This window comes from Trematomus bernacchii, unplaced genomic scaffold, assembly GCF_902827165.1.
Source record: "Trematomus bernacchii unplaced genomic scaffold, fTreBer1.1, whole genome shotgun sequence".
In the NCBI taxonomy this organism is placed as follows: domain Eukaryota; kingdom Metazoa; phylum Chordata; class Actinopteri; order Perciformes; family Nototheniidae; genus Trematomus; species Trematomus bernacchii.
In genome coordinates, this window is record NW_022987723.1 from 15581 (window position 1) to 27769 (window position 12189).

The 12189-nt window shown below is 40.7% G+C and overlaps 1 protein-coding gene across 5 annotated transcripts in view; it reads left to right on the forward strand.

Annotated features, from left to right (window-relative positions):
* Positions 1-1699: 1699 nt before the first annotated feature.
* Positions 1700-12189, forward strand: part of smoc1 (SPARC related modular calcium binding 1) — a 51767-nt gene continuing 41277 nt past the window's right edge. For all 5 annotated transcript variants that reach the window (XM_034144449.1, XM_034144452.1, XM_034144450.1 and 2 more), the window contains exon 1: positions 1700-1944. In XM_034144449.1, the coding sequence (XP_034000340.1) occupies positions 1861-1944 (84 nt within the window). In that variant the 5' untranslated portion in view covers positions 1700-1860. The remainder of the gene's footprint in view (positions 1945-12189) is intronic.

Here is a 12189-nt window from a genome sequence, read left to right on the forward strand (position 1 = left end):
TGGGGACGACCAAAAACTGACGCCTCCAAACCGATAGGTGACGTCACAGGTCCTCGGTGAACTTCTATATACAGTCCATGTTTTAGGCCTAAATCTCTCTTCCTTTATGTCCAGCTTCACTTTCTTTTCATCTCTTTGCCTGACCCTCTTCACAGTTCCTCTCCATCCTTTCTGAGAAACTGTCTCTTCAGTGAAGCGCCGGTGCTCACAGAAATCATTAATGTTGACCCTAATTGTGCCAATTCCAGCAGCTCAATAGCTCTAATTACAAGGTTCTTCAGTGAGGCCCTCAAAAAGCCGCTGAACTGTCATAGCCAACAATTAAAAAATATCTATAGGGACAAAGACTGAGAGAAGGGGATAGAAGAGGAGGAGGGGGGGGGGGGGGTTACCCACTTCAGTAAAGGGTGACCGGATGGCCCTTTTCAGCTCTTTAAAGCCCCGCTCTGAAGCTGGACACCTGCACTCAACACTCGTCTCTCCTCCTTCTTTTTAACTCGCTCTCAATGGGCCTCACAATTCATCTGAAAGGGGGAAGATGGAGAAAGAGGGAGAGGAGGTGGGAGACAGAAGAGGAGAGTGTGGGAGAGGTTTATGAGTTCATTTAGTGTGATTTTGTCTCAGGATGGACAGTAATGCAGCGGCAATACTGCAGTATAAAATACTCCATTAGTATCTTGGTCTTCCCCATTAGCAATTGTTTTTCCTTTTCCAAATTCCTCGTACGTGTAAACCTGGTAATAATCGCACGCACGCACGCACGCACACAATCAAAAATGTACCTTAAGTTAAAGTATTAAAAAAGGTTCTTGAGGTAACAAAAGTAAAAGTTTGTTTTGAAGTTACACTATACTAAACTATATGTTATACTATTATAAATTACATCCTTCTATTGGATTATTGTTATGCATGGGTACGTGTGTAATTACTATGTTTATCTAATATATGTATACAGTATATATAGCACATCATATTTTTTAAGAGCAAAATCTTAATCTGGAATATAACTGTAAATTACAACTGTCAATGTGTAAATAAATGTACTTACATTATATGTATTATATTTGACCAACGAACAAGATCATAAAGTTATTTTTGACCATATGATTTCATTTTGTTATTTGTTTACAGAAATATATATGTTAGATTCCTTAACCCTAACCTCAATATAGATAAATACAAAATATACAATATATACATATATTTAAATTAATAAAAACGTTACATTTGTGTAAAAAGAAGATTAAAAAAGTTAAATCATCAACAATAATGAGGGATTAAGTGGCACACACACACACACACACACACACACACACACACACACAACACACACACACACACACACACACACACACACACACACACACACACACACACACACACACACACACACACACACACACACACACACACACACACACACACACACACACACACACACACACACACACACGATGCTCGGCTGTTGGAGACCTTTGTGTCCCTGAAAGGAGGGAGAACTTTAAATCTAACTTCAGCCATTGTTGCTGCTGATAATACACTGCAGCTGCACAGGGGGCGTGGCCTATATCGCCAGCCATTACCTCCTATTGGTCAATTTTGCTGTCAATCAAACCGCTTCTCCCTCCCCTGCTTTTTAAATGAAGTTGCAATGGATCCAAGCGCGACTCAACCTGTGGCAGCCGCGATGAACAGCTGATCCCCGCAGTGGATACACCCCTGAGTCATGCTTTATGGTCCCTATCATCGCTGCGCGGCACTATGTGAATAGTTTTATTGGAGAAGTAAAAAATAACTTTGAGGAAAGTAGTAGAAGTTTATTTTGGAGCGTGTTTCTGGACCTCGGAGCGACGCTTCATCATGTTGGTGTCTCTGCTGCTGTTCTCCTTCTCTCTGGTCCTCTGCTACCTGCCGCAAGCCTCAAGCCAGAAGCCGGGCTCCAGGGTGAGTCTGCTGGGTTACTACTGGGATAATACTGGGAGGAAACTGGGATACTACTGGGATAATACCGGGAGGAGAGGGGACATGGCGAGATAGAGGAAGACTGTGCCAAATGTAGTGCGTAACTGTAGCGCGTAATTTTATATACCGTTTTAAGAGGGCATGGTTTATCACTATTCAATATTTTCAGCACTTTAGACAATCCGTATATGTTTAAATTGAAATATTGCAGTGAGAGAAACCATTAGAAGTATTGGGTCTGCTACATATCAGTCAATTAGTCAAACATATTGATCATTTTAGTCGTATTATTATTATGCTTGACGACTTATTTCCATGAAACCTATAAGCAGGTACACACAGTATTTAAAGTGGTGCTTTGGCATGTTCCTTTATGTCGATTATAGTGAATAGAAATCATTTGACTGTTGGTCGACTAAGAAGACAGCAGTACACGTTATTATTGGAAATATAGTGCTGGTGTGTAGTCATTGATAACTGCGTTTTTGTGCACACGTTGAAAGGGTATAAGTCAAGATGTATAAAGAGTCCCACAAAACAATCAATAAAGTCAATCGTTGGCTCAAATTCAAGGACCTTTCAAACTGAAAGTTAAGGACATGTTTTGGGGGTAAACGTAAATAAAGTAGGCTTATGTACAAATAAAGTAGGCCTACCTAATTTGTTACTGGTGCAATAACTTATGAGAGGTATTTATAGTGCAGATCTAATGACAGTTCAACACTTTGTAAGGCCTTGTTGTATCTATTGTGTAAGGAAAGGGTCTTTGTGCTTTGGTACTGGGGTAAATATAGTATTGGCTGTTGATGGCTGTCATTTTGATACCTGTTCCTAAAACGTTTCTTTGAGTAATTTGAGGAAAAAACTCTAGCCCTGATCTCATTTGCTGTCAATGTGTCTTAGCAATGCTTAAAACAACCAACACTGAATGTGTGTTTGACCTATGATAATGCAATAAGAGTGTAAACAGGGTATTTTTTAACCTGCATGTACTTCACCACAGCTCCCTGCTCTTGCCCTCTTTTTCTCACAGTTGTATTTGTCCCTCTTTTGTTGAAGCTTGTTTCATTTACTGGTTGCACGGTCCAGGCAGAGAGGGAGTGAGTGATGGAGAACAGCAGTGTTTCAGTTACAGATGCAGTGTAATGTTTGTGGTCAGGGGGGGGGGGGGGGGGGGGGGGGTGAATATGTAATAATCACATATTGGAACTATTTCACCACATGTTGTAAAGCCCCCCACCTTTAGTGAATGATCCTTTGTGTAATCACGTCGTTATTAGTCACTAGATAATTGTTTTCTTGCGGGTGGAGAGACTGGTTTTCACTTGAGTGTTTAATGTATTTACTTTGTGGCAGACTCAGGTTTGTGGTGAGCCACAGGGGAAAATACAAGAGATGGGATGTTGGAAACCCAGAAAAAGCCGAGTTATGAGAGTTTTCTGTGACTGACAACCTCTCTGAGCTTAAATCATAATGCTTTCTTCTTATTTAAAACTTTAGTTAAAGGATTTCAGGCTCCTCTGCAGGCTGAGAATCACGAGGAAACCTTTGCAAATCCATGATGGATAAACTCCAAAATACAGGATGATGTCAATTTTAAAACAACACTGCTTCTTAATCCTGTAAAGCTGAAACTTTAGTCCTGAAAACATATCCAAAGTTTGTTGTACAAACAACTTTCTCCCCACAAATCATCCACTTTCTCTGCATCTCCTTCCTCCTCGGCCTGCACCCCCCCCCCCCCCCCCCCCCTCCTCCTCACACCACAGTAGATACCTTTCCCATTGCTCACAGTAATACCATGATTCACACCCCCTCTCCTCGCTGATATCAGGAGTGAAGCCTGGGCACGGCTCCTTCCTCATTCCCCCGGAGCCAACATGATGCAATGTGTCCAACATGTCTCACAATACGAGAGACGGGACGCTAACAAGGCTTCAGACATATTTCACTTTGACTGTTTTGTAACTTTGATGTCTCCTGCACTCACTTGATAAGGATGTGAGATGATGGTAAAGGAGGGTGATCACACATTTTCCCATGAGGAGAAGTACTGACAAGACGAAGTAACTCTTACAATCGGACTTTCACTCTTCTTCCCATGACGCAAACACAGGGTGTTTCTCAATGTCAAGGAAGGATGCTCCAGAGCCACTATTTCAAGGATGCTACGTCATCGAGTCCCGCCGAAGGACTGTTCCAATGTCCAGGCTCCTTCTGAATTCTACCGAACCCGGCGTCCTTCGTAGCGAGACATTTCGAGGCTGCACATGTGTATCCTCCGCGGTCTTAAAATCCCCACAATGCTTTGCGCACGGACCAATCTCCAAAATCTGTGGCGGAAAATGTAAGGCGGGGCCTCTCATATGACGCACACCTGCACACTTGCTAGCCTGTTCCATTCTTCGTTCTCCGAATGCCAGGAAGGATTCTTGCCTCGCTTCTGAAGGACCTGACTCGGAAGACTTGTCCTACCAAGGAAGCGTCCTCGACATTGAGAAACACCCACATTCATATTGAGCATCCAGCCGTGTCAACATTCATTTCAACGTTATTCAAGTTTTTTTTAATGTAATTGCAGGTTGTAATGAAGGAAACGAGATATGTTGTAGGTGTTCTGGTTCTCAGCACCAGGAGAGGCAGGTGGTGGGCAGGAAGGCAAAGTCTGGCCTCCTAGAAATAATTATCACTAAGAAATGTGCAGCCCGGAGGCAGGGATTTATTCGGATATACTGTAGACCTCATAAATAATACACTCTCACCTACGTACCCTTAATCCCCTTTATCATATCCACCTGATAGTGCCAGGGATGGGATGTGAGGAGCTGTCGACCTGCATACTTTGGTGAGGGCATCAGAGATGAACTCATAAAATGATTTAAAAAGAAAGGGAAACAGAGAGAGCTGAGCGGAGAAAAGCCAAGAATACAGGCCCTCGGCTAGAGCAGGAAAGCCTCCTTATTAGAGTGAGGTAGATCACAGTGCAGGTGGGTGTGTGTGTGTGTGTGTGTGTGTGTGTGTGTGTGTGTGTGTGTGTGTGTGTGTGTGTGTGTGTGTGTGTGTGTGTGTGTGTGTGTGTGTGTGTGTGTGTGTGTGTGTGTGTGTGTGTGTGTGTGATTGTTGCATGGTCAGCCGATGACCTAAATATGCTGACAGTGCTCAAAGGAATGCAGGTCAATAACTGAGTCATTTTTGTAAGAGAGAACAATGTGGTCAAATTCACCCAAAAATGGTTTTGGTGGGAAAAATCGAGAGAATCTTTATAGGCTCATCATTTTAACTGATGTGGACGTTTGATATGAGTAAAGCATAGCTGAATATAACGCATTTTCTCATCTGGAAAAACTCATGACATAATAATGTAAATATTGGGCTTTGAATGTGTCAGTTTGCAATTAAAAGGAATTAGACCTGTTTTGATACTGTTTTGTGTATGCAACAGTGTTATCCAGACATCAACGAGGACATAGCATGCTCAATTCAGGATCATATTGTGTATTATGGGGCTAATTGAGTAGAAGGGGGCAGCCATAGAAACCGCTGGTATTCTAGAAGAAGAGCTGTTGGCAGTAATCACGCAGATGTGCCGTGCACATTTCTCCGTTTAGTCTTTATGGGGAAAACATTCTTGGCAAAGCGATAAGGTCATAGTTTGGCATCACCGTCTCTCTTAAGAGAAGTCATGAAATAGAAACCTTTCAGATTAAAGTCTTTGTTCAGCAGCAGGTTCTCATTAAGCACTTAAAGGAAAACCCCTAAGAAAAGTTATTGGTGATGAAGCTCGTGCTTTTGAGTTCTTTTGTTGTATGGTGGTAAGATTTAAAATGTACTGACACAGCAGCATATGCATGGTTCTGATGTTCTTGAGTAGATTCCTGTGTTTCATTATAACATGTTGTGGTTGTATGTGGACAAAACTCATCCTCTGGGAACTATATATACTCAGGGAAATTTCCGCATGTATCTACTTGTAGTACTTTGATGCGTGTTGTGTATAAAGTTGGGTTTAGGGACATAAAGAGGAGGTTTTACATATTTTAGATTTTGACGTTTCTTTTCATGAAAAGTCAGCTGGTCTGTATCATCCTTGAGAAACACAATTTCTTGAGTTTTGACAATTTCAAGTCTTTTAAAAGAATGTGTTTTATTTATAAATGTTTAAATTCATCCACAAAAAACACACTGGACGCTGCACTAGGTCAGAAACCAGAGGAGACTGTGAGGTCCACCATAGATGGACCACTTTTGGACAAAATGTCCTCTCCATTAAAGGCAGCTCATTCTGGAATAGCCTCCCAACTGAGATACGGGATTGTCCCACTCTCAACAGCTTCAAAGGTCAACTCAAAGAATGGTTGAGAAACAAACAGACGTGCAATCACCGCTAACTGCACTTTAACACAGGGGTATCTCCTCTTGCACTTTAGGGATCTCTTGTATCTCCTCTTGCACTTTATATGTCGTAGCTGCTACATTGTACTGCCATGTCATAAATACTTGCATGCTGCTCTTGTTCTTTCTGCATATCATGTATTTATTTTTGCCATGTATATAACTGTCATGTTCATAAATGTTGTATGTGACGGGACTACGGATGGAATTAGCTCAAAGATAAAAAATCCGGCTCATTTACATTTGAAAGCATTATTTTGTTTAAAATGTTCATCAGTGTGCATTGTCCCGGTTCAAATAAACGATTAAATGAAAAAATAGTTTTCATTCTGTGCCATCAGTAGGTTATATCACTTATCCAGTGGAATGTCTCTGCTGTATATTTGAAACATAAATTGGCACTTTGGGGTTTATGGTAAAAACTCTTGCCAGCTATTGGATGGAATACCAAACACACATTCATCGTCTTTGAGAACCACTTTGGTTTCGCCAAAATGGCTTTACAATAAGTATCTAAAAAAGGTCTTTAGAAATGGAGTTCGTGAAGAACTAACTACACGGAAATCAAAACCATTCATATTGGCAGTGAATTTGGGACGATTGCAACCCTTGTTCAAAAAGGGTTTGAAAAGAATTTGCCTGAGTTAAAGGTTGACCCTAAACTACGGTAGACGATCCCTGGATGGGATTATGGTTACCGGTGTGTTTGTCTAGAGCTTTTATTGTGAAAGGTAAGAAAGGAAGGACTCAATATGGTATGCGCTTAGTCAAGGTTGAAAGGAGAAAAAATATATGTAGCCCTCTGGGTTTTTATCTACACTACGCCCTGATTGTGTCCGTACTCAACAACTGATTGGTTGATGGCTTTATTCGCAGTGCAAAAGTTAAACAAATTAAACGTATCTGGGAAAAATGGGAAAAAATATGCTTTTTAGCCGCATAGTACAGCAAAAACAAAAGATCAAAGTATTGATGTACGAATTAATCACGCAAAAAATGCCTGTAGTGTAGTCTCAGTCTATTGCAGAAGAACTACACAATCAAATATGAAGAAATCATATTAAAGGAGAATGGAAAACAATCCATCTTTTCTGCGGGAGTTGTTACAAGTCTTACTGGAAAATGTAGGGAATCTTACTGAATTTAGAACAAACTCAAGAAGCTGAGGGAAATAAGGTACATTAAGAAAGAATTATGACTAAAACTTCAGCTTCATGCCAACAGACACCTAGGCTCCAGTTATATTTCATACGCCGCTGACAGAAGGGCGACTCCACCAGCGACCAATGAAATTGCTTACACATGTCGATTCCCTCCGATAACTGCGTAATCAGAAAACGCATTTCATGCTCAATTTGGGGGGTTTATAATCAGCGTAATGAAGTCCAGCTCTGGGATTTGAGGCCAGTGAGCTCCTCGCACGGATCATCACAACTTCACTCAGCCCTTTCCCTCCAAACATCTTCCTGATAGTTGTGGTTTACGGTTTGCTTCTACGCAACTGTCTGGTCCACAAAAGGAACTATTATTTAAGAGGAAAAGCGCCTGCTGTAGGAGTCGTGGCTCTGTGTAAGCCTTCAGATTATCAGGACGGCAGAAACACTTCCTCTTTGCTATCAAACGAGCTCAGCAGATTAGCCTCTGCTCAGCCACATATTTAATCGTTTCCTTTGATATGAGCGGATGTGTGGTCTTACTTTGAGTATGCAATGGGGACGTTGAATCTATTGAAATGAGCCACACACACACACACACACACACACACACACACACACACACACACACACACACACACACACACACACACACACACACACACACACACACACACACACACACACACACACACACACACACACACACACACACACACACACACACACACACACACACACACACACACACACACACACACTTCCTGGGAACAGCAGAGGCAGCTGACTGTTCTGTAGCCAAGATGTAGAATTAGTGACAAACATGGAATGCTGTTAATCAGATTTAAAGCCACTTCCCAAAAGAAGGAGCGCCTCCCTCTGTCCCCTCGCTCACACTTGAATTCTGATGGCTTAAAACCACTTCAAAAGCAAAATAAGGAAGTGTTCTTTCTCATTAATCAAATGGGTAAATGGGATTCCAGCATGGTGTGAAACGGTTTCTGTAACATCTCTGTATCAGATGTTTTCAGTCTGTTTGAGTGTATAATCATACCAATACATTAAGGCCCATAAAATCAATATTATGTCAACAACAAATCAAATCTCCGCAGTTCCTTTTGCTTTACAGCATTATGGTGTCTTTAATCTCATTGTTTTGGTTTATAAAATAGCAACTTTACTTTTTAAATGTAGTCTTAACTGCTCTCACCAACTGAAGTTAGAAACTAGCTAGTGAACATAGTGGAGCATTTTGCCGCTAAAAGGCCAGACATTTTCCTCAGGAGCCGGTGGAGACCAACAATGGAGCTAAAAGACAGAGAATAATTGACTTTAAATTGCTATGTTTCCAGAAACAAGACATTGATTATCAGGGTTCATACACTTTTTCACCAATGATTTTCAATGACTTTTCCATGACCTTTACCTAATTTTCCATGACCAAAAATATTACTCTTTCTCAGCGGTACCACATGGAACAGGAAAATAAGGTCTGCATATGAAACATGTTGTGCCTATCTAAAACAAATCAAATAGGCTTACTAGCTCCTACACGCTAAAGCCACTAAAATCTCTCACCAGCAAAATACCTCGACAGTTAAATGCCATTTTATGTTTCATTACTATACAATACAGTATTTATTATCATTATAGTATCACTATTTCGGCGATTAGCTAAAATATAAATTAGATTTGATGCAACTTTAGTTAGATTTCCATGACTTTTCCAAAACTTTGGGAAAAATATTGTTTTCTATAACTTTTCCAGGGCCTGGAATTAGCATTTTGAATTTCCATGACTTTTCCAGGTTTTTAATGACCGTAAGAACCCTGGATTATGCTCGTAACAGTTTGCCAACATGTCAACTGTTACAATGTGTTTCCAACTTGTTGCCCAAAATGGTCATGAATCGGATAATTAAGGTTTTAAAGGAATGAGAATTAGATGACAACAGGCAATATTGCTCTAATGGTTTGTTTACCTAAATCTTTGATACCGCTTTAACTAAAACAGCTTAATAATTGACGCTCAGTTCTGTGCATCCTCTAGATTCGTCTTCTTGGCTAAATCTTTACCCACTTATTACATAAAGAGGTCAAATTAAAGAAACGGTGGAGTAGAGGACCACACTTTAATGTTTTAAGCCCGATCTCCACCCTCCTGCAGCGAGCGGCACACACACTTTGCAGCTCCTGTGTGAAAGTTTCACAACATGTTAGAAACTGTGTTTTAAAGAGTTACTTTGAAAATGTTACATCACAAGGTTTCCTTTTCAAGACAAACCCCAATTAGACATTTAAGAGGAATAAGGGGGAGGAGAAGAAGGGCGCAGCTTTTTGTACATTCCTTTTTATGTCCTCCACTTTCTTTTTATAACACGGTTTAAGTAAAGTGTGTTAATGGAAACAGCGTGAGGGATGGCATTTGCTTTATAGATTCCCTGAATACTTAATGCTAATTAATGGACAAAAGTAATTACTTGGGCCTGTTAAAAGCACACAACAGAACACAATTAGCCCGGATTTAGGTGGATAACTTTCATTTATTATGTGGTTTGCTCACTTTTTATTCTCCTTTTCCTGTATTTGTTTAATCCAAGTGTTGGCCAGCGAGGGTTAGCCAAAAAATAAAGTATTTATGACACAGGGAAGTCGTATATATATTTATTTATGTATGCGTTAGTGTTATTGCGTTTGTTGTTGTTGTGCCCAGAGGGGATAATGAGACCATCACACGTTAGCGTCGAGCTGACACACACACACACACACACACACACACACACACACACACACACACACACACACACACACACACACACACACACACACACACACACACACACACACACACACACACACACACACACACACAACACACACACACACACACACACACACACACACACATCACACACACACACACACACACACACACACACACACACACACACCACACACACACACACACACACACACACACACACACTCCATCTGTGCATGCAAAGCGGTTTCTGTCGGAGCGGTGATGTCATCCGTGTCAGGAGCGTGTCCCTGTTAGTAAAACAGAACAGACATTTGTTCCGCTCCGTAGGATCTGATCCAACCATCCCTGGTGATATCCAGTCGCCCCGCGTTACAGCGAAGTGGAGAGGGTTGTCGCTGCAGAGGGCTTCTCCAACTAAATGGAGATCCAATCAGGAGAAGAAATTGGACCATTGCGCAATTTAATAACGACCACATTTGCAGCCTGTATTCGTTCTGCCTCCAGTTAACACGGCAGCAAAATACTCATATTGTTTTTTTAGCGCAGGAATAATGGCTCACATCAGAGTGAATTCTGTAAAGCGTTAGTTGGAATTGTTTGAAATGGGTTTGTATGAAGTCAGAGTCAGTAGATACAGAAGATGCTGTTTGAAGAAACAGACAGGAAGCAGGAAGCTAAGCAATGAACCGCTGTCGACAGATTTTAGACACCTCATAAAATCAATATCAGTTTAAGTGCATGCTATAGTAGTTTGACTATGTTCACCCCTTTACCTTGCTGTCACAGTCCTGTAATTGGGAACTGTGGTCATTTTCTATAGCCACCAGACTCCATTGAAAAACATTCATTTTTACCTCGCAGTACACGGGAGATGTTTTTCTTAAGCCGACTCAATCGGTTATTTGTTTGTGTTCTTGTGTGACTTTAGGGAATCCAAAATTAGCCCTTTGAAACACCAAAGCCACACAATTACACAAACTGACTATCCGATCAAGGCAGAGGTAGACCAGAAACACCTGTATCCTGGGAGGTAAAATCACTGTTGTTGTCAATGGAGTTCTGTAGGTTTGAAGAGAGCAGAGATGATGGCTCCAGTTCCCTTCAGAAAGGGATATCTGAGAGCAAGGTGAAGCAGTGAAAATGTTCTAAATATAGCGCACACTTGGACTGATATTGAATTTTTTCTTTTAAAAGTCCACAGCAGTACAAGTTAGCTTCCGGCTGGTACTGTCTGTTTCAACAAACTGCATATACTGTGGAAAAGTACCTCATACAACCAAACTATGCCTTTAAGATGTATTTTTTACAGCCACACAACTACCTTATTTCCTCTGTGACAGGCAACCATTTTTCAATATGTCTTATTACCAGAGAAAAGCTATACTGGGAAACACGGATTCATTACAAAAATGATGCCAATACGTGTGGTATTAAGTAATTATGATGATCCAGCTTCATTTGGAGATGAAAACTTATTTCTGGCAGTACTTTTTTAACCTAACCAGAAGCATGAAATATAATTTTTTGGGCGTGGACTTGTGTATTATAACTTTGAGTTTTAACAGTGACAGGCAGCGATGATTTCCATATGTAACAAAAGCCTATATGCTGCTTCTAATAAACATATCAAAGAAACACGTGAGTTGTCTGACTGAACTTTATTTAGGAACATCATTCATTGCTAAATCAAGAGGACCAAAACATTGGGTTTGCAAGTTTAACTAATCAACTGTAAACCATTAAATGGAAGACTATATGGAGTGAAGAAGATACCTAGAATTTGGTGCTTTATGATTTCGGCAACGTTTTAGGAGTCAAAGCTAAATTGTTGAGTTCTCAAAGACACATAAAGTGTTGTTTGACTTAAATACATCCGACGCTTGCGTAGTGTTCACTCCAGAAAGAGGACTTATTCCT